The 24626-nt window shown below is 39.8% G+C and overlaps 1 protein-coding gene across 1 annotated transcript in view; it reads right to left on the reverse strand.

Moving 5' to 3' along the window:
- Nucleotides 1-4135: 4135 nt before the first annotated feature.
- KCNJ3 (potassium inwardly rectifying channel subfamily J member 3) overlaps nucleotides 4136-24626 on the reverse strand; it is a 207130-nt gene continuing 186639 nt past the window's right edge. The window contains exon 3 of the mRNA XM_032763877.2: nucleotides 4136-5287. Within this exon, the coding sequence (XP_032619768.1) occupies nucleotides 4701-5287 (587 nt within the window). The 3' untranslated portion in view covers nucleotides 4136-4700. The remainder of the gene's footprint in view (nucleotides 5288-24626) is intronic.

Below are 24626 nucleotides of genomic sequence, written 5' to 3' on the forward strand. Positions count from 1 at the left end.
GCTCAGGCAAGAGGTAGAGCAAACAGAGGTAGAATTGGTATCCACTTTTCTATTCTTTGGTTTGCTGGGCTGGGCCGGGGTCATGCAGAGAACTTTATTAATTTGAACAGTCATGTCCATGGAGAACCTCTGCGATCCTCTCCCAAACCTTTCTAGGAATGATAGCCTTTTTTCTTCACCCCTGATGAGAGATTTTCCCATGACACTGTGTGTTGCATGTGGCTGGCACCATTGCAGTAAATAGGCTATCTGTGCAGCATATGGGCCCAGGTAGTTTTGGGATGCCACTGGCAGTAGGGCTGTCTGTGCCGAGATATCAGCCAAAGTTATCACTGCCTATGAAAATACTGCCACTATTCACTGCACTTTGCCTATACCCACACCCAGGGGCACCTAGCATTTAAACCTTCTATGCAAAAGAAGAACCCCACACCCCACTCACCATGGCTTGAGCTGCTGAGTGGTGCTGTAGTGAGTCGCTCCAAAACTGAAGTGACAACCAGGATTTCTTATTACAGGAAATAACGTCTGAGAGATTTTAGACTTATCATTCCCTTTTCATTGTGGGTATAAATCTGATGCAATATCAGTCTGTTTTAATCAGCAACCTCTGACCTGGTAGTCTTGAGAGTGCCCCCTCCAGATCTGCTAAATATTTGATCCTGATCAGGAAGAGAAAGAAGTGGACTAGGGAGAATATATTCTGCGAGATCTTCCAATCCTCTACAAACTCAGACTGTAAACACAGGGCTTGGAGAAGACATATGACCGTGACAATGTAGAAAGACCAAGAATGGAGAAAGCGGTTGCTGCAGGAGAAGGAAAAGGACCAAAAGGCATACTGGGAAATGCATTACAACATGACAGGTGTGCTCGGACAACAAACTTAGATGTTACAGAGCATTATTGACCTATATGCCCAGAGACCTCAGACTCAGTAGCTTTTCCAGGCCTTGGAAAACACCATGGTCTGATACCCACCCGCCCCCATGTAACAAGTGGCAATATGGTATACATCTTTACAGCTACCATGCCACACTGGGGGAAAACCAGGAGAGCCATAGCTACATGTACACTGACCTATGAAAACCACAGGATCAGCCACACTTAAAAGTATATCTGTCTGTCTGTCACCCCACCACTGTTTGCAGACCCCATTGCTGAAAGTCCAGCCACTATTTCCTGCACATTGCCAAGTCACAGTCCTGTGCAGCAGGACACACTTAATGGCCTTACACATTTGGATGACAGTGGCTCCCCCTGTGGATTTTCCAACTGCAACATGACTGGCCAGTGATTGATAGCAATCTGGTATTGCAAGTTTCCAGAATCCAAATTGCCACTTGCTTCTCCACTGTCAATTCAGCTCTTATTTTGGTGTGTCTGCACTGGAGGGCTGGAGTGAGCTTGCCACAAAGATCCAGGAACATGGCTTTTTGCATCCAAAAATTCTGCAGCCGCTTTTCGTCATCCTAAACCTGCATTACGATGCAATTCCACCAATCAGTACTAGTTTCTCAGGCCCAGACACACAGATTCACCATGTGGAGCTGCTCTGGATCTCTCCGTCCCACCCCCCCGCTACGTCTATCTGCATCCAGTCATTGTGCTTAAACATCTCTGCATCTTCCTCACTGCATGAGCAATTGTAGTAGTACTCATTCAAGTTCTGCAAATACTGGAGAATCGTTTGCCTTTATTAGCAACACTCATGAGAATTGTGCGGAGCTATGCAGGGTCCAGGCTTTTGCCAGAGATGGTAGAGATAGGAAAGCAGTTTGCAGAACTGTGGACGTTTTTTAAAATGGCGCAAAAATTATGGGATTGGGGCAAGCCACTACAGGACAAAGAAAGTGGCATGGTGGAAAATTGACCCCTAGTTCCCAGAAATCCCTGGTATTTCACAAAGCCCAGTAAAAATATCCCACAAGGCATTGCACCAGATGGTGCCATAGGGCATACTGGGATACCTACCTCTGGTGCACCCCATTTTACACTTGTGAGTATGCACAGCGCCACACAAGCACTCAAATGTGTGCAAGCCCAAGTGTATTCAAAAGTCTGCAGCTGCATGTCAGTCAAACTTTGTCATGTAGACACAACTTAAGTAATTTGTGGTTCACTTGCACTTTATCAACAGTTCTAATTCTCATACTATTTGTATTCAGGTTCCACTAGCATAATTTATTTACTTTTTAAAAATATACTTGATATTCTTGCACAAACTTTCTCCAAAGTTTCCCAAAAGGAAATGCTAAAAAGTTAATATCTTAAGAGTAGGATTTTTTTTAAAAAAAATTCCACACTGCAGAAACTTACACAATGGAATAAGAGGTGCCAAAAATTGCTTTGAGAGGACTTTTTCAGACTTGAATGGCACAGATGTCAAATGTATTTTGTAAGAAGGCCTGTCAGAAAGTATCAACACCAAAGGGACAACGAAGCTGTCAGAATTAATCTTTTAACGCATGAGAGTTTTGCTCACTAGGCATTTACAGCATGGCACTACTACACACCCCAAATAATGTGCAAAGGGCTGACAGTTTAGCCAAAAGTCTAACAAGCGTGCAATGTAGATCACAGATCATTATAAACTCTGAAAAACTCAGTAAGTAAATGTGAAATCCATAAGTACACAATTAGCAGATGGCGAACAGTGCTGAGTATCATTTGTTATATTTGGATCAACACTTCTAGCAATGTAGGTTCCCTATTTTTCCTTCCTTACAACCAATTACAAAATAAAATAAATTATTTTTTTCCAAATATTGGTAGATCTTCTATTATTATTACTTCTTTATACAGTACAACAAATGTGCACTCTCACTTAAGATGGTCCAAAGCCCTTTGAAATCAGTTACCACCACACAGTTATCAAAATAATGTATGTTCTGAAAGTAAAAAGATTCCTGTTCACTGTGGTACTACTGTACTTTTGGATAATTACAAAAAAATTACATCCCACACTTTTTGAGATCAGGATTAATAGTAAATTATTACTAATATTTTTGCTGTTGTCTTATTTAATGACAGTTTCCAGAAGTGCACCAGCTACACATTTATGGTCAAATTAATCTCACTGACCCTTTTATGAACAGAATAGAGATGAGCCAACATAGAAATACTCACTGCCTGAAGATTCCCCAGAAGCCAGACCTATTCCTGAAACGCCAAACCAGATGCAGATACCATGCCAAAGCACCACTTCGAGTAATGATATAGCATCAACGAATGAGTGAGTATTTCCAGATGCTGTGATGTACGCTATATAGAAGTTCAACTTTTAGTGGAAGAACTAGGACAACTCCAAGCAGAGGATCGGTACTGAAATGCTACCTACTCATGGTTGGGCTGGCAGTATCTATGCTATGCCATACCAAGCTGGCTCATCTCTGCCAAGAGAATTTAGAACAAAGTGAAATGAAAAATAAAACAAAGTTTAAAAATACATTTATGAAGAACTGACCTCTTGCACTTCTCTCTTGCTTTTTGAAAAATTCCCCTAAAAGAGAGGGGAAAGTTGCCTAGATGGACTTTGTCAACAATAAGAGCGCATTAACATTTTTTGGTGTTTCAGTAAGTGATTTAGCAATTTTTGAAAAATCAGAAAAAATAATTCTGATTGTGAGATTCCAATTTGGTTGGAAAACTAAAGCAAAAGATCCTGCAGACTCTTACTCAAGTGAGTAGTCCCTAATCAGACCAGTAGTTCCACTGATGCACAAGTAACAGTTTGCATGACTGGGTCCTAAATGTGGAGGGTGAAAACCCAGCCCCATTGAAGCTAGTCGGTATTTTGCCTTTGATGTAATTGGGACAAAATTTCACTCAGAAAGTCTAAGTCGATTTTACATTTTCCTATCAGACTGATACTACTTACATCAGAAAAATCAAGCAAATGTGCCCATTTTGAATGTTTTGTTACATTAATATTATTAGTCATGAAACAAAATGATCTCATGATTTTATTTTAAATTTTGTACTTAAAACACAAACTCTGAGATATTTTGCCCAGCCCTAAATAGTACAATTTTTTGCAACACCTCTTATGAAGTACACTTTAAATTCTCCCAGCATTGTAATGGCAGGAAAAAAAACCAAAGAAATTATTAAAGCAAATTATAAAATGGCAAATAATTTAAGGCTAAGAAATTTGGTGTTTGGAATTGACTAATGTTGATAGCCTTATTTTAAGAAAGAAAACATGCACCATAACTACTTTGTTTGAACAAAACATCACAATCTACATCAGAAAAAATAAATACACTTTAAATTAAATTATAACTTGCTCTGAAACTTTCCTACTCATGTTTTACCTACTACTTACCCTTAAGAAATACAGGGGAGAATAACACTTCCCTTTACATATTTTCAGAATATACAATATAAATATAGTAAGAATCATGCCAGAAAACTATATGCAAAAATTGCACACTATTATTGCATGCTTGTTGTGATACTACATGCCAATTAATATTTGCTCTCCTATGACCTCAGTCAGGACTTCAGGTCTTTCATCATAACATTATACTTACAGTACATCATTATCTGGGAAGGACACCGCTGTCCCAGTTTGCATGTAGTGCTTAGGAAACTTTCACCTTTTAGCTATTATACCCTCTTTAGAGAGTTTGCTTTCCTGCTCAAATTGGATTGACTAATAATTCAAACTTTAAATAATATCTAAATGTCTATGCTTGTTATGTAAAGCGATCAGAATTCATCTTTCTCAATTTGGGTGGAAGTTTTCCCTCCATTCTAGCTCCTCCTCCGGACAATTTTTGAAGCTTTGGTGGCAAATCAGCCACAGACTGACTCATAGGATCTGACATCATCTTTGTAGTTTTAGATACCAGTTTCTCTTCTGAGTTGCCAGGAACTGAACTTATTCGCTGAAGTTTCATAGGTAAATCGCCGATGCTGTAGGCCTTTTCAGAGGTTGTAGAACTCATCCTTAGTAGTTTTTTGGGAAAGTCTTCCCTTCCAGTCATTTTCTGCAGTTTTGAGGGTATCTTTGTACTAATGTCATCTAGACCATCTAGACATTCTACAGAATTATTCCTTTCTTTACTGTTACTTACAGCTGGTCCTATTAAAGGGGAAGATATAAGAAGCATTTCTTCCTGTTCTTTCACACTGTAGGGCGTAGTAGGGACTTCAAATGTTGCATGGAACTGGGAATAGTCTACTTTAAAAAATCCTTCCTCTAAGGAAATCACAGGGAAAAAACGGTGACCCCAGAGAACTTCATCTTCGGTATACGAAGTTCGGGCTTGACATGTCATCCCTGCAACAAAAAAGAGAACCAAAGCCTTGATAAATTATTAAGAAATAAAATTACATAAATCAAATCTAACTTGATTTTGAATGTACAGAATCTTGATTTGTAATATGTCATATAAAGACGTTATGCTTTTTTCATGCATTTAACACACCAGTGCTAATTAAATGCTGAAATCATTGTCTAGCTATTTTGGAGATATGTTCCTGAATCAGAAAGATTGCTACATAGGCCTTTTTTGACACTTACCTGCACATTTTGCATATCCCCAATCAAATAATTCTCTTGAATCAAAATTACTGTCATCTCCAATATAGAGCTGGTCAGAAAATGGGTGGTGTGTGTGTGTGTGTCACAAAATACCAGAATAACCTCAGTTCTGTTTTTCATTGAATTTTTACTTTTGTCATTTAATACACTTAAATCTATAGCTCATCAGTGAACAGAAAACAAATGTCACAAGCATTTTTGAATAAAAACAATTCATCAGATTTTGCAGACTGCTCTTCTCCAATGGGAGTCATGTGCAAACAAGATTGCAGATCACAACCTAACTTGATACCAGCACATAGATTTACCACTGTGACTGTTACACCAAAATGACAGACAGATTAGGCAGAGCTCAAACCTAGAAATTGCTTTGAGAATAGAATAACTATTTATTTTTCTCCATATTAACGTAATAGTTGAAAGACACAATTTTTTATTTTTGATTGCATGTTTCTTATGCAGACTCCTGTCCCTTGAAATGATGTTGGCAGGGCATCCCAGCACAGTGAGCTCTGGAATTAACATACCATTGAGATGCCAGTTCATACCTCTCAGAGCTATTGTTTCTGGCTGTCTACAGATTCTTGGTTCACATTTTTAAGTTTTCTTTGCAACCATGAGGGCTATCAAAAATTAAACCATACATTCTGATATTATCACATGATGATTCAATGTTGGGCCCTAAGCCTATAGTGCCTAATCCATAACCCAGCCCTGTATAGACCCCAAATAGCTGGCCTTTATATCAGTAAAGTAAATTTGGTCATTCATCAGGAGTTAAGTACAGCTGTAATAGGGCTACACATACGCAGGTATACAGCAATTCCACAGCTCTTTTGGGAATGCGTATAGCAGTGTGGAATGAGCAGATAGCTCCTTCTCTCTCCAATTATGTTATGTATTTAAATTTGGCAACCCAACTAGCAGGCAATTCAGGCACAATACAAGACACATTTATTTTGTTTAGCACTTGACTGAGTTTTATTCTTAGTTGTTTTTGCTCATTTGTGTTTTGATCTCTGTAACTGAAGTATATAGCTGCTGGAGAAGTGCACACTAAACAAAAGAACAAACTGCACTAAACGTTGTCCCACAAATACTAGCTACCAGAGAGACAGACAGCAATCTGAGTTTGGGTCATGACTATTAATGGATACATGGATTTTAAAAGTCCAGAAACATGCTGTGAGGAAAAAAAAAAAAAATCACTCATGCTGCCAATCATTCCTATATTATTGCTTTATATTGACCTCAAAGCAGTGTACGTCAGTTACCATGACTGTTTATGTGGTGACTGTTCTGTTTCCAAATTTGTAGATAAAATAGTAATGTAGTTTAATGGCCAATTATTTAGATTTGAAATTAGAAAGTGACAAACATTTATGTAACAATATTAAGCTGCCTCTTCAGGGTTTAAATGAATAGTACCAAATCTTGAGGGTTTAAAAGTTCTTGTTTACTCCCATCTCAGCATAAAAGAGACTTTGTTTATATTTTCAGAGAGCAGACCATCTGCAATGCAGAACTACACACAGATTAGTCATCTTGCCATCCAAGGAACATAACCTTCTTTGGGAGCCAAGAACTCCCAGGTCTGCACTGACACAGAATGTTGCAGGTCATTTAACCGCCCTTTGTCTTAAATCCCCCACAGGTAAAATGAAGACAATACATTGCCTAAAAATGCTTACATTAACTACTAGATGCGAGGATTAATCAATTCACATTTGTAAGCATCTTGAAGATATAATATGCTAAATAAATGCTAAGTATTGTTATTACTATTTCTATGTAGCATTTTACAGGCCATATTTTTAACATGTTCCCCTTTGTGTGTCACTTGCGAGAGTATATCAGCAAGATGAGCATATGCCCGCACAGGTAATGGGTTTTGCATATGTAAATTCTACCAACTGCACACAAATGATAAACATTTTTCTTAAATAAGTTTTATATCTATAATGTTTTTAGAACATATTTTGATGTATTAGCATATCCAGTATGATATATAACATTGTTAGATTTTGAAATGCATTAAAAAGAAAGTTAACCCCCCCGCCCCAAACTGGCAAATTCTTAGTCTTTTTCCACAGAATTTATATTAACACACACACAAAGCAGGAACTTAAATAAATACCTGCACACTTCTGAAATGCACATTTGGTCAGATTATTCATAAAAATAATCCCAATTTTGCAGAACTTGCCCTAATAGTCACTTAATTTCAAACACTGTTATCACTGAATACTTGATACATCTGCCCTGCTCATCCAACTACAAAATCCACACAACTCTTAATAGATTATTGTGATTCAGCTTTCCTACTTTACTTTGAGAGCATTAACTCTCTACTATGTATTCTGCAATTTCCTTCTGTGAAGCCACGGAGGGAAAAGTGTGAAATAGTGAGCAACTAGCAGCATGGGCTGTGTAGGGCAACAACAAAGGGGGAATCACTCCTGGAACTGGTTATCCAATCCCTTTTCTGGGTTACCACTGTCCATTCAGTATCTCAACTGAAGCCCTGTACCTGGAGCTCAGAGCCACAGTATTCTACTAAGAATTTATTCCACTCCATCTGCTTTTGCACAGAAGTAGAGAAATTATTAGCAGCTGCATGTTTTATAACAAAGACCACATATGAGCCAAAAGAGATTCCAGGCATGGAAAACCAATTAGAGGAAGTACAAAAAGAGAAGCACAAGTTATGGCAAAAACTAAAAGATGCAAAATTGAATCGAGGCTGCTAGAGAGCATGGTCACTTATATGCTCATGGAAGAAAACTAGCCACAATTCAGTCAGCCCATACATATTAAATGTTTATTTGTAAGCATGACATATGGTACCTCAAAATATGCCCTGTAACCCCAATACTAGCGTATGGTTATTTATTTATTTATTTTTACAACAAATGCCTTGTAATGTATCATATAAAAGGTCATGATCTTCTAAAACTCATTGTTCTGTGGAAAAAATACAGATCATTATTATATATGGAGTTATGAGATTTTGCTATATGGTTATTATTGAAATATGTTGTGAGTTAAGGAGATGCCCACAGCTAGCTCATCAGTGGCAACAAAGGAGGTGACTCATACCCAGGTGGGTGTTAAACAACCATCACCAGCCACTGACCAGCAGGGGAACTATAAACAAGAAATTTACAACTCAGTAAGAGACAGTTATGCAAGCCCCCCACACAGTGGGGATTTGTGACTCAGCAAAACCCACCAGGACATGCCTGGGCCAGTATTTTTCCAAGCCCATGAATTGAGAGTTAAAGAAGGGGCCAGTGGCACCATGAGATCACTTCCCCCATCTACTCTGAAGGCAGCAAGAACGCTAGCAAGACAGAGATTTTGAACTGCTGAGATTGGTCCCAGGCTGAGAAGGGAACTCACCCTGTGTATTAAGAACAGTAACCTGCAACATCCAGTGGGGTGAGAAAAGCTTAATGAGTCTGATAAGGTTTAGGATTTAGAATGTGTTTACTTTTTATTTCTTAGGTAACTATCTCTGACCTTTATGCCTACCACTTATAATCTATCTTTCTGTAGTCAGTACATTTATTTTAATGTTTTATCTTTACCACTGAGTTTGTCTAAAATGCTTGGGAATTTGCTCAGATTACAAAGGCTGGTGCATGTCCACTATGAAGCAGCAAACTAATTAACGAGCTTGGTCTTGAACAGTGTAAGAGGATAGATTTCTGGGTTACAAGGCTGGGATCTGGGGGGAATTTGCTGACATTTCCCTCTGTACAGTTCATGAGTGGCTTAGAAAGCATTCATGCAACTTCGCTGGCTGTGTCTCTGTATGCCGTAACTGTGAGATAACAGCACCTGGAGGAGTTTGCTGTTTATCACTGGCAAAGCATTGAGAGAAACACAGCCCAGGCTGGAGAATTAATGGGTGCAGTGGCCCCACACTTTCAGGCTGTATGCCAGGGGGCTGAGCACAGTAAGACAAAGAATTTTCTGGGACCCAGAAAAGTGGGGGAAATAGTTATCTGTTCAACAATGGCTAAATTTTGTTTTGTAATCACTTTTATGCACTGTACAGTACTATATAGTAATTCACTTTTATGTACTGAGCTTTTGCTAATCTCAAAACATTTGTATTGGCTCCTGTTACAAGTTATAATCAAGTGTTTAAAAATGGGGTTCCTCCTCTAATGTTTTGCTGCTAATGTCAACCCAATGCCTGATGTCATGCCTATTCACATACCTGAAAATATGAAATAAAATCAGTTTTCTACCATAATATACTTTTTAATCAGAAGATTTAGGAGAAATAAGGAGAACTGAGTGTAAGGAACAGGCTGTATTTTCAACAACTACATTTTCATATCAGTCATTGTAACTGATTCCCATGGGTGGTTTGATTTGCCTTTTTTTTTATTTGCGGTTATCTGTGAACATGATTACATTCTAAATCTACCAATGTGTTTTGCAACTCTTAATTGCAATTTTACACTATTTATTATTACGAACAGCAGGAATGGCTAATTTGTTTTGAGGAAGATACACATACATGAGCATACATCCTTGGTTTAGGCAGCAACAAAGCAACAACACTCAAAAATGAGAAAAAAAGTTAAATGAAGCCTTTGAAAGATACAAACAAACAAACCCTATTGTCAGAATATAATCTCTGACAAAGCCTTACTGAATCCACTGTTTTGCCGATGAACAGTCTTTCCTGGAAACACATATCTTTCATTTTCAAATTAATTATAGTCATGCAAACAGATATGCTTTAGTGCATCATACTAGTATTATTCTGCCAGTTTTGTTTAATTCTTTTCATGGTCATTTCTGCTTTTTATTAAAATAACGTGAAAGAAAGTATGATATTGAAAAGTTCTGTTGCACAACAAATCTTCAGCCATGGACATCTTCCACTCAGGTAAGCTACATTATTTATACGCAGTGAATGTCTCATGTATATAAATTAGATTGATGACCTGTTTTCTTTTTATCCCAGGGCCTTTCAATTTTGTTATGAAGTTATTGTGGAAAAGAATCACATCACACAACAGAGCATCATGAAATAAATTTTAGCAGAGTGTTAATTATGCTGAGTACGTGGCCCATCTGTGTCCTTTATCATGCAGTTGTTCATTATCTACAGAGGCACAGCCAAAGAACAATCCCAATGACAACCTTCAACTTCAGCTTCTTTTTATCTCGTGTTAGCTAGGGAACTCATTAGTAGATGGGTGTTTGTAAGCAATATATGGAAAATGAACACAGCGGCGCAGGAAATTAGATCTGTGATCACTGTAAACAACATGGTTGTTTAGCTCTGTTGACCTTTGTTTAGTGTAGTTAACAAATTACATAAAATGAAAAGATCTTTTTACAAGAGAGAGAAAATTGACAACACACCCAAACTATGGGCTTTGATGATGTGGTTCAAATTATATCTCATTCACCATGAAAGAGGCACCTTAGTGAGCCACAAAACAGGAACAGCTCAAGAGCTACTGTCTAGTGTACATTGATAACTAGAAAATAGCACAAATATTACAGCATTAATTATTTTTGTAAGATGACTTGCATAGAGCTTTTTGAGTCACTAACTCGTAAATTACAAACAGAAGTTTTTGTATAATCAAAAATGACAGTGTCAGCCTTGGCTTACACTAGCAGTTATGTCAGTGTTACTAAATCCACACCCCTTAATGACATAGTTATATCCCTAACTCCCAGTGTAGGCAGCGCTATGTTGATGGGAGGGCATCTCCTGTTGATATAGCTACTTCCTCTCAGCAAGATGGAATGCCTATGCCAGAAGCTCTCCTATCCATGTAGGTAGCATCCTCACTGAAGCACTAAAGCACCTCTGCAGCCTTAAGTGTAGATAAATCCTAAGTGACATGCTGGAATTATTTATTTTATTGAGCGTGTGCATAGGCATCTTCAGTGGCATGGTGCAGTTCTTCTAGGCCACCACTGAATCTAGTCAGCAGGCATTCATTGACAATCTGCATTGTCTGTGCTGTGCTGCACGAAGGCTCCACAGATCCTGGTTGGCTGCAAAGAGACCTTGATTGGTCCAGAACTTGCTCAACAGGGACCACTGGCGACACGGCAGGTCAAAACCAGGCATGAAGGTCAGTGATGAGAGCCTGGTTGGGGATTATAGCAGATATCCATTCCTCTCACCAGAATGGGCAAAGTGACAGCAAACATGCAGCTGGTGGTTTAAAAAGTTCATTGTGCAGTGGCAGGCGTGTGTTGGCACGTACTTTCTCCAGTAACTTTTCAGCGGCAACCTCTCATCTGATACTAGGAAGATCAATGTTGCTCAGAACTGAAAGCTATGCTAAGAAGATTGTTACGCGTCTTAATTTTAGCTGCTGTCTTCTTCAGGTGGGCATGGTAACTTAGTGTGCGCTCTAAGGTCAAACCTAGATAGGCTAGTTCTACTTCATGCTTCACCTTCTGACCATTCAGATAAACATTCAGTTCTTGGGTTGCGCTGGCATGATGAAGATGGAATAAACTGGAGATTGTTTTTATGATGCTTGGCTGGAAGTGCTAAGTTATATAGTAGTCACCTAAGGTGGCATCAAACTTGTGAAATGTCCAGGCCTGGGTACTGCAACAGATGTCATCTGTGTAAATGAACGTTCATGACTCCGTTATTGGCAAGTCATTGATGTAAAGGTTAAACAGGGTTGGAGAAAGCACAGAGCCTTGGGACAACTCATTGTTCTGTTGTCTCCAAGCACTCATCTTCTCCCCCACACCCCTTCTCATACACTGCTGTTAGGTCGATGAAAACAGCACCTGTTTTCAAGTTTCTCTGGAAACCATTTTCAACAAATTTAGTCAGCGCAAGTACTTAGTCACATGTGCTGCGGCCTCAGTGAAACACAGCTTCGTCAGGGCTCAAAATTCTCTCCATGTCGGGTAACATGCACTGTAGGACCAAGCGGGGACCAAGGTTTTTCAGGAATTCTGGAAATATGTTGTCATAGCATGCAGCGGTTACACACTTGATGCTACCCAGTGTCTGTTCCAGCTCTGTTACAGTGAATGGTTCTGGGCAGCTTCTGATCTGGTGCACACGTTTAAACATACGCCATTCGTTCCTCACTTGTCTTCGCACCCGTTTCTCCAAAAGTGCTCTGGCCACTTTAAGTAGGTGTCCAGCTACCTGGTTGAGTGTCCCTGCTGGAGTAATGGAAATCAGAAACACATCTGTCTCTAGAAACTACTAAAAAGACAGATGCTGTCACTGGCCACAAATGGGCCTCTCTGATGTAGTACATACTCACTAAACAAAAAGAAAGGAAAGTGAACATCAGGAGATTAGGAGGGATGTTTGGTTGGGTGTACAGCAGAACCTCAATTACGAACACCAGAGTTACGCACTGACCAGTCAACCACACACCTCATTTGGAAATGGAAGTACACAATTAGGCAGCAGCACAGAGAGAGAGAGAGAGAGAGAGAAAGCAAATACAGTATAGTACTGTGTCAAACAAACTACTAAAAGAATAAAGGGAAAGCAGCATTCTTCTTCTGCATGGTAAAGTTTTAAAGTTGTATGAAGTCAATGTTCAGTTGTAAACTTTTGAAAGGCCAACCATAACATTTTGTTCAGAGTTATGAACAAGCTCCATTCCCAAGGTGTTGGTAACTCTGAGGTTCTACTATGCTATTATGCAGTCCGTCCTGGGAGCTGAGCGCTCTAAATGGGGCATTTTGGGGTTCAGATAGTGTATTTATTACACATTGCACCCTGAGAGGTGAGAGCTACTCAGGGGCTAGATGCAGGAGGGCTGGGATGAGTTATCATTCAGTCCTACTCAGGAGGTAGGACACAGCAGGGGACTGCATGGTAATTTTTCAATGAGACACATATTTCCATCAAGGAAGCTACAGCAACACTGGTCCCTTGAAAGTTATGAACAAGTTAAAATGAGGAGTTTTATTGAAGTGGGTTTGTTTTTTTTGCTTACTTATAGCTATAGCATTTATTATTGAGCAAATGAGAAGTCTTTGCACTGTCTTAGCACCATTCATTCAAACATCCCAGAGAGTTTTAAAAAAAGAACATTAAACTCACTTAATCCTTAGTGTCTGGTTCTTCTTTAAAAATGACTTTGCAAATATGGTACCAGAGATTACAGATTTGCTTGCTATCACAGATAGTTATAACAAGTGTGTTTAGCTTACAAGTACAGTTTTTTCCCCCCTAGCTGTCATCCCTGCAAACTCAAGCTGAGCTCTAAGAGTGAAGCAGAATTTTTTCCATCTAGCATATCATCACCAGTAATAATGATTCTGCAGGCTCTCAGTTACACCTGTGTAACTCCACTGCCATCAATAGCACTACACAAGGATAAATGAATGGAACCTAGGGTCAGATTGTGAGGAGGAGTGGTACAAAGAGCCACACTCTCATTTGTGCAGCCCACATTAGGACCATCCACAATTGTAGTCCCCACCTGATCAGTCTCTTCGTATGCTCCCAGGGTGCACCAGACCAAAGAGGGTGAGGAAAAGGTAGGACAATGGTCCTGTCCCCTTTTGGAATGTACCTGCCAGGGGTGTGAGGAATATGTTGAACATTATTACCCTGGTTTAGGCATATGTAGGCAGTTTCTCTCCCGTTGAAAGTAACTTCATAAACACCAACAGAAGAGCAGAAAAATCCTTTATTTTTTAAAACGTGAAACACTGAAAACAAATTAGGGGTTTGCATGTGAGAGAAACTGAACCAAGCTTTAACAGAGTGGTTCTGTACAGACAGTACCCTAAATCTTAAGGGACAGAGAGAAATCAACTGATGCTTGTGGATCTGAATTTGTTATTTGTTGGCTAATTTAATTTTTATTAGTTTTTAATAAAAACCTGAAATAAAAAAGTTCCTGCATGAAAGTAATCCATGTAACTATGAGGGAGTTCTATCTTCTCACAGGAGACAGTTCACAGATAGCAAACTGAGCTGCAGATAAGCAGAGAGCTAAAAGACACATGCAGTATTCACTGATTTGTACTGGCAGAAAGACGATGATAAAAACGTGTAAGACTGTCATCTGATGGATATCTTGGCAAGCATGCATTTAATCTAATCTCTTAACATAATCTGTTTTGCAACACTTGAAAAAAAATTATATTTATTTCATTGCTTTAGGCTACAATTAACAAATGTTTATTGCCTATGACCAAGGAAAAAGTTTTCCCAACTTGATTGGACTATAGCTACTGATGGATGCTGAAGAATTATGGGCTAAGAATTCATTAATGAATTTCCCCCTTAAGTAGCTGCAGCTGCAATCACTCAGGACTGTAACTGAGTAACTAAAAAGAACATTCTAACTGAAATATTTAAGTGACCCAATTATAACCAAATGCATTGTTTTTCAGAATTTCCTGGAGCTACATTTTTCCTTTGCAGTCACATGGCATTAAAGAAAGCTGTGGTGAGATAGCATAAAGGTTCTTCTCAATGGTTCCCCTAGTGCCATTATATTATGTAATTGTGTTGTTGCACACACTGTCACACCATGTAAGCAACTGAACAAAGTCTTATACCAGTACATAAAGTGGCCAAATGTAACTTAGATAAATACAGTATAATTCCAGTTATCCTAATTCCTTTCATCTGAAAATCCTCATTATCTGAATCCATCAGTGCATCCCCCATGTAGCCCTATGTTAGATAATCAGTGCTGTTCATCGGAATGCCTGGATATCTGAAACTTGTTGATGTTCCCCGGGCCATTTGGATAATTCCCTCTTACATGGGACTATTGTATGTGCAGTGGGCCTTGTGCTGGTCTACTGCACAGAGGTGAACCTCACTCATAGTGAGAAAAGGATCTAATAGTTTATGGACAACATGATGCAACCGGAATACAATATCCTGGGAGATTCTGTGGCTCACAGCTTTAAAGAGTACAGATACCTTGAACATAAAACATATTTCTCTTGCATTTGTACCCAAAAAGCAACACTGCAAAATGCCATTACCTTGAGTTTTAAACAACAGTTTTACATCATTAATATCTGATCTTATCACACTGTTTGAATATTTATTGACATCGATTCGCCATCATATACAGCTCTACCTTTATATGTAGTAGGGTCATGAAAAAGCCCAGCTAAATCATCTCTCTCAATTCCGTTTTGCTACCCTCTAAACTATGATAAAACTTGGTTTATACCTATTGTAAGGAAGTGTGTGTTAACAACAACAATGCACAGTCAGGTTACCATGGGGACAGATAGATACTGTAACATCACAAGGAAATATCGGTTTATGAACATCTAGCCTCTAATAAAATAGAACAGTTTTAAGTGGTCTTGGTTTAATCGTGTTTCAGGTTATTTTTTATAGTTATAGACTAGTGAACATTTTTAATTGTTGCCTAAGGGAATAGTATAAATGCAATTTTTTCCAGTGTAACAAAATTAGTTCAATTTACTTTATCAATTAAATAATAAAACTGCTAATATACCCAAAGTCCAGTATCACAAATTCATTCTTGATAATCTTCTCCCCCACCCCCGGCCCCTTCCAGGTGGACAAACCAATGAATGCTTCCTGAAGGCCTCAACTGTTAGCATGTCACAACTATTTAAGATGCACCCAGATACAATACAGCTGCTCAGACTCTATGGTGATGAGCACCAAATGGATATCCTCAATCATCTCTTATCTTTCCATGTTCCATTGTCACACATACATAACTTGTTAATTACACACTCCAGCATAGTCCTGTTCCCACTGAAATCAATGAGACACGAATCAGTCACTAAGGATGTTGAGACACATAGAAGTGCCACCTCTCATTTCAGGAGCGTTAGCCATTCTCTGAACCATACATACAAATCCCTTTGAATTCCATGGAAGTAGCGTGCACATTCAAGAATTTATAAGGAGAATTTGACATACAAACATCTATGTCCATTGTTAATATGCTTTAGATTTTCTTCAAGTTATATATGTGAAGAAACGTAGCCTGAATATGGCAATTAGTAGTCAATCTTGCATAAATTACTCTAGAAATTATAGCTTAAATTTTTCAGTAATCTGTTATATATTGATAATGTGCATATGTCTGTGTTATCTTTATTGTCCCCCCAAATAATAATCAAAACGAATGGCTCAGTAAAGTAGTCTGCAGGCTGGACAAACTCTTCAGTGTGAAATGGCCACGTCATATTATTTACAGTTTTTTAAAACTTTCTTCCATCACAACCAACAGAAGAACTGTGAGGATTGTATGGCCTAATTCTATCACTGGCCCAATGTATTCTGGCATCGACAGGCATAAAACAAAACATAAAATGATGTTCTGTTTCAAAACAAAGGCAGTTTCTTTACATTATTTAAAAAATGGTTAAAAAAGTCCAAAATCATGACAAAATGAAGACCCGAAAAAATTAATTTCAGATCAAATTAATTTTTTTGTGCAATGTTTCTGTTTGGTTCAATTATATGCTTAGCTCTAGGACCAGGACCCCATTGAGCTAGGCACCGTACAAACACAGAACAAGGATGAGTCTATCCCAGAGAGCTTACAGTCTAAACCAGGACACAATAGATGGAGAGACAGATCGACAAATGAGCATAAGGAAACAATGAGACACTAGTGGTTAGCACAACAAGCAGTAGTCTCGGTACCCCAACAGCCTAACCACTGTTATTCTTTTTGGAGACATCACAGCGAAGGAGAGTTTTGAGGGTGGATAATGAGGTAGCTTTGTGGATGTTTATGAGGCGCTCCTCCCAAGCATGAGGGACAGCATGGGAGAGAGCAGGAAGATGCTTGTTTGAAAATTTAACAAGTAGATGATTGAGGCTGCTATCATGGGCTGATTGGTGGCCAGAGTCAACATCTCTATAGCAAATGAGAGATGAAGGTATTGACTGTTAAGGGCCATGCAAGTAATAATAGCAGTTTGAGTAGCATGACAAACAGGTGTTAGTATTGAAGACCTACAAACAGTTTCAATTTTACTGTCAGAGCGCTCAGTTCCTTGTATAAGTTTGTGAATAAGACAAATTACAAATAAAGGCCCTGATCCTACAATATTTTTATATAAAAGTACTTTTCCTCTTAATTTTTTCAGTTTCTCAGGTGCTGAGGTACTGTATATTCATTAGACAATGCCAGTATTGCCAAACTTCAGAGATCAAAAATCATGAGATTGGCCCAGAAATCATAAGACTTTTTTTGGGGGGGGGGGGGGAGCTTTGGTCTTTTGTTTGTTTAAATTCCCCTCCTCATCCTCAGTATGTCAGTATATGACAATTAGTGTTGCCCATTCTCCCAAATTTAATGAATAAGCTGATTGTGGGCCAGGCTGAAGGAGCTCTCACTCCCACAACTGCCTATTCCCTGCCCAGTAATTCAGTCCCATCAGTTCAGCCCCCACCTCTCAGTTCAATCCACCTCCACGTCCGCTCCTTCAACAGGTTCTTCACCTCCCCCTCAAACACTTGGGCAGAAGCTGCAACAGGATCCTCTTTCCCCACTTCCAGATTGGGGTGTACTCCAGAGTACTTCACCCCCTTTCCAGGCCATGTGCTGCTGCAGGCAAGGGTGAAGGAGCAGTAGTGCTGTCCTGCCCCCATTGCTCACAGGAGGGGGGCTACCCTGAGCTGTTAGACTCTTTAGCTCCCTCCTGCCCCTCATCACTCCAGTCCCAGTCAAAAATCACATCACTGGAGAAGAAATCGTAAGAGCTGGCAACACTACTTTGTTTTCAAATTGTCATTATATTTAAATATATTGTAATTACTATTTTTCATTACCGTCAAAGCTTTCTTCTAGTCTCCTCCACTGACAGAAATTCAGATTTTTTTTTATATGTCTACAGACTCAACAAATATTAAACAACATTTGCAACTCAGCAGTTGTTTAGACCTTTTCTTTCTAAAGTCACAGGGAGTAAGCACACTATTTCACTGTTGTGTTATTTATATACATCTAAACTGCAAATAAACCATAGCATGCAATTCTTCAGAATTTCTCTTTGCTAAGCACAGGAAACAACAAAATATCATGCAGAAAATATTCTGTGTTTTAATATTTTTATTTACTTAAAATATTCCTGTTATGCTGAAACAAAAAGACTATACAGACTATGTTAAAGCCAATGGGTGTGCCAGACACACTCAAACTCAATTAAATGAGCAATGAAACCCCTTTAGTTAAACGGCTTCAGACAGTGAAGGCTATTATCTGAGGGACTAAACTGCATGTCTTAAGTGGGGCTAACCCAGGCTGATTAGATTAATTGGGGCTAGAATACTAATTGTAGGCAAAATGCCAAGAGATGTAGTTCTGAGCATGACCCCTCGAGGAAGCAGAGAGACAGAGCTTCTTGAGCACAGAGTTCAGTGGAGTGGCAGATTCAGGGATGTTTGAACAAAGACAATGCCTGCTGTTTATATGTTTCTATGGGATTCAGGGAAACAGGACTTCATGTGCATTTTTTGTAAACAGTGAAGATTACATCAAAAATTACCTGATTCCTTTTCTCCAATATCTCATTCTGACAGAAATAACTCTACAAAGCCACCAATACTGATTAACCAGTCAGGTCAAATACACAACACTGCCTATCTGAACACATGTACAGAGTTAAATAAAATTCATATGAATTCTAAACTAATGTCTATATCCAAAACTGTCCCAAACTGACAATTTAAAAGTCTTCCACAAGCTCACCCCTCGTTTGGGTTTAAGATTGCAAGAACAGCAACCAGTATTTCTATGCTATCAAATCTGACCCCGGATTCAACCTCTAGCCATGACTGGCCTGCGACTGAACTCAAAATCCTAGACTAAGCCTTGGTCCAAATGAAAACTGCCCTACCCATCTCTGGTAAAAAACTAACCACCTTTCTTAAAATAGAACACTTCATTGAGAATGTAACCATCTGCTGCCTCCTGAGCTCTCCCTACTGTCTGGGCGAAATCATAAGAGATAATTGCAGTGTCACTGCCCCAGGATTGTCTGTCTGTCTCAGGGATTCCCATGGCTCAGCCGTCTAGCTGGTTCTCTTTCTGAATTCAATACCCTTTCAGGGCACTGAAGTGCAGTTGTAACTGCTCAGGCTTTAAACTGCCTTCTCCCAAGTGGCCTCTTCAGATTCCTTTCACCCAGTTCCATCTGAGTCAACAGCAAAGTCTTTCCAGGTTAAACAGAATCTCAAAACAGAAGTCCTCTTTGGCCATGCCTTTCTCCTCCCCATCTCTTCTTTAATCACACTCTTCTTTGCAGAGTAGCTGGTCCCAGGGCTTCTCCAAGGAGTCCCTCAGTAGAACTCAAAACTGCAAAGAAACCAGACACTTCTGAAATCCCTGCCCACTCTGAGCTTGAGCCTTCCATCTCTTGGGATCCACTTCAGTTCCCCATTCCTCTTCAGGAACACTGGTCCAGGGATGTCTCTCTGGGCCTGGCCCTCGTTCCAGGATCCTCTACAGGTGCTAATTCTACTGCTACAACGATTTCCCCCAATGCTTCTCCAGACCTATCCTCTTATTTACAGCCAGAGATCTCATTTTAGTCACAAGACATCACTCATTACTAAGACTAAGGTTTTGTCATGGTTATTTTTAGTAAAAGTCATGGACAGCTCATGGGCAATAAACAAAAATTCACGGAAGCCATGACCTGTCTGTGACTTTTGCTGCTGCAGCTCCATGGATTCCTCCTCCTGTGGTTGGGAGCTATGGGATTTTCTCTCTGCCCATGGGAGCTGGAAGCTGCTGGGCGGCCCCCTTCACCCACAGCAGCTGGGAGCTGCAGGGTGACCATTTCCCAAAAAGAAAATGGGACATCTCCAGCTACTCTCCTGAGGCATCCCTTTTCCCCCCACTGAAGGTTGTCACCCATCGCTGGAACCCTGAGGAGGGCCCTCTCAGGAGTCTGTTACCTGTCGCTAGAACCTTGCAGGGAGCTCTGTCGCCTGCCAGGGCCCCGCTGGCTGCCAGCTCCAGAGTCCCACAGCCCCTTGGGCTGAAACAGAGAATGTCACAGAGGTCTCCGTGATATAGTGTAGCCTTACCCATTACTAGTCACTCTCTCCACTTGGGGGCAATGAGGGAAGTTTCTCAGAGGTCGATTGAGGCCCATCTCCCTTTAAAGGGATCACCCACTCTGTGACAGAGACAATGCCCTCCCCGAAAACAATAGTCTAAGCCTGATTCTTAAGATCAGTCAGTTGTAAGGGTCTGTATCAAGGAACTGAGATTAATAGAAATATATCTATAGTATTGAGTATCTATAGTATCGTTTAAGCATCCCCTTAGTCAAAGTTTCAATTCACTTACAATTCCAAGGAATATATCAAACTCCCTTTTCCATGCTGGGTAGGAAGGAGCTGTACTCTAACAACACAGGCCTCCTACAGCTACCAGTTTGCCTTTCTCCACAGTGGCAACCCACATTTATAGGACTGCTAATTCCATTCCATTGGATGGAGTGAAAGAAAAATATCTTGTGACATAACCACAGACACTGAAAAAGAAGTCATTAAGCATCTCTGCCATTTCCAAGTTTCCTGTTACTGTTTCTCCCTCCTCACTGAGCAGTGGGCCTACCCTGTCCTTGGTCTTCCTCTTGCTTCTGAAGTATTGATAAAAAGTCTTCGTTTCCCTTTATTCCTGTAGCTAGTTTGAGCTCATTTTGTGCCTTTGCCTTTCTAATCTTGCCCCTGCATTCCTGTGTTGTTAGCCTAAATTCATCCTTTGTAATTTGTCCTAGTTTCCATTTTTTATGACTCCTTTTTATTTTTTAGATCAAGCAAGATCTCATGGTTAAGCCAAGGTGGTCTTTTGCCACATTTTATATCTTTTCTACCAGCAAAATAGCTTACTTTTGGGTCCTTAATAGTGTCCTTTTGAAAAACTGCCAACTCTCCTCAGTTGTTTTTCCCCCCAGGCTTGATTCCCATGGGACCTCACCTATCAGCATTCTGAGCTTACCAAAAGCTGCCTTCCTGAAATCCATTGTCTCTATTTTGCTGTACTCCCTCCTACCCTTCCTTAGAATTGTGAACTCTATGATTTCATGATCATTTTTGTTACCTCTGTTCCCCTAAAAACCAATCCAGGGTCATACTTGTATTAGTTTTATTACAATGCCATTGTTAAGTCAGACAGAAAAGAGATGGAACTTATTCATACACGCATACATTCACTGTATTCATACTCTCATGCACCCAGACACTTACACAGGCGGAGGGTTACTGGAGACAGCATGGAGGCCGAGAAGCAGAAGCATGTTAGATCTGGTGTGTCTGCCTGCAGTCACGAATCCAGGCTGCTGAGCAGGTCAAGTAGGGGCTTGTGTGCATGTTTTCTTCTTCTTATTTTGGAACTGGGTGACTCCTGTCACGTACACGGAGTTTCCTTTCTGTGTCCATCACTGAGAAGCATTCCCAGACCAAATCCTTTCATGCATACCAAGTTCTTCTTTTCTTTACAGCACTCCGTGATTGCCTTCTCGGGGCAAATTATATTAGACACACCTGGCTCCTGTCTCTGGGCTCCTTTCTCCTTGCAGTTCCTCTCCGCTCAGTCCCACATACACTCCCTTGTTCACACTCTCTTTGATTGTGTGATGGGATATTACACAGCCTGGAAGTTCATACAAGTGGTAACTTGAAAAGGTTACAGAGCTTGCAAAGGTTACAAAACTTAAAAGGCTATGCTAACAATAACTGAAGTTACAAAGTCTGCAAAAAGGTTGCAGAACTTGATACAAGTTACAGATCTTACAATCCCATTTGAGCAGAGGCTTCACATAACAACTTTCACCCAAGCTGCCTCCCACTTTCAAATTCTCAAGGAGTTCCTCCCTATTTGTTAAAATCAAATCTAGAATGCTTCCCCCTCATAGCTTTTTCAACATTCTGAAATAAAAAGTTGTCTGCAATGCATTCCAAGAACATACAGGAAAGTCTGTGCCCGCTGTTTTATTTTCCCAACATATATCTGGATAGCTGAAGTCCCTCATCACCACCAAATCTTGGGCTTTGGATAATTTTATTAGTTGTTTAAAAAAAGCCTCATCCACCTCTTCCACCTGGTTAGGTGGCCTGTAGTAGACTCATAGCATGACATGACCCTTGTTTTTTACCCCTTTCAGCCTAACCCAGAGACTCAACACTTCCGTTTCCTATGTCCATCTCTACCTCAGTCCAAGTGTGTACATTTTTAATATACAAGGCAATACCTCCTCCCTTTTTCCTCCCATCTATCCTTCCTGAGCAAGCTGTACCCATCCATACCAACATTCCAATCAGATGTATTATACCACCGAGTTTCAGTGATGCCAACAATGTCATAGTTTTATTTATTTATAGGCATTTCCAGTTCTTCCTGCTTATTACCCATACTTCTCACATTTGTATATGGGCATCTAAGATACTGATTTGATCTTGCCTCCCAGTTTTGCCCTGACCCTCCTTTCTCTTTGCCATTATAGCCCAAACTCCCTCCTATTTCTCACCCATCTTCCAGGTCTCCATGTTCTCCACTTACCTGTGATGGAGAATCTTCAACTGAATTCAGTAGCCAGTTCTTTAAATTCACTCTTCTTACTATTAAGAACACCAACATTCCTGAAGCCAAGAAGTCAATAAACAGAAGGTGCTCATTGCCTCTAAAGATCAGGGCTGCAATATCTAAATTTTCCTTCATGCTATTTCAAACTGTAATTATCCCTACTGGCACTACTTTGAACAGTTTCTTTTACCTTTGATGTTGGCACCTTTCAGATATTTACAGATGGTATGTCACATTTTAATCTGTTTATTTCCAATCTATACATATTCACTTCTCTAAATTTTTCCTAACATGTCAACGCCTAGAAATCCTTTATCATGTACTAAATAATATAAGAGGAGCAGTATTGTTCACTTAGAAGTAAACCCAAGCTACCAGAACTGGGCTCCCCCTTCAGTCTTCTCCTCTCCAGACTAAACAAATCCAGCCCCCCGCACCCATCTTCTCTCGTAAGTCATGTGTTCTAGACCTTTGAGATCAAGTACATAAAAGGTTGTTAGCTTGTGATCCACTATGACCCACAGATCCTTTTCTGCAGCACTTCTTCCTGGGTAGTCATTTCCCATTTTGTATGTGTGCAACTGACTGTTTCTTTCTAAGCGGTGGAACTGCATTTGCTCTTATTGAATTTCATCCCATTTACTTCAGATCATTTATCCACATCATTTTGACCTACAATTCTATCTTCCAAAGCATTTGTAACCCCTCCCAAGGTGGTCAGTTGAAGCCTAATCAGTACAGAGGAGAGTGGAAGATCATTGAAGATCTCCTGGTTCAGCCAGCATGGTCTCTTGCCTTACTTTCTATATTTCTTACGCAGTGGGATAATTTGCTCTTGTGCCCTCTTTGAAAAAACTGCCAATTCTCTTGAACAATTTTCCCCCTTAGATTTGCTTCTCCTGATTTGCTCAAATCTGCCACCTTGAAATCCATTATTTTTATTGTGCTGTTCCCTCCTACCATTTCTTAGAATCATGAACTCTACCATTTCATGATCACTTTCATCCAAGCTGCCTTCCACTTTCAAATTCTCAACCAGTTCCTCATTATTTATCAAAATCAAATCTAGAATATCCTCTTCCTTAGTGGCTTTCTCTACCTTCTGAAATAAAAAACTGTCTCCAATACATTCCAAGAACTAGTTGGATAATCTGTGCCCTGCTGTGTTATTTTCCCAACAGATGTCTGGGTATTTCAAGTCCCCCATCACCACCAAGTTCTTTGCTTTGGATGGTTTTGTTAGTTGTTTATATAAAGCCTCATCCACCTCTTCTTCCTGGATAGGTGGTCTGTAGTAAATCCCTACCATGACATCACCCAGGGCTTGAGCCCTGGCACCTACCTAATTGTTTGAGCTCCGGCATCTCTTTCATAACAAATTAAGCACTGCAACTATGTCACAGTTGTTTATTAACTACCATTTCTAGTTCTTCCTGCTCATTCCCCATACTTCTCATATTATTATACAGACATGTAAGATACTGATTGATTCCCCCTCTATTCTCTCATCTCTCCCTTATCCCTGC

Source organism: Chelonoidis abingdonii, chromosome 10 (genome assembly GCF_003597395.2).
Source record: "Chelonoidis abingdonii isolate Lonesome George chromosome 10, CheloAbing_2.0, whole genome shotgun sequence".
NCBI lineage: Eukaryota > Metazoa > Chordata > Testudines > Testudinidae > Chelonoidis > Chelonoidis abingdonii.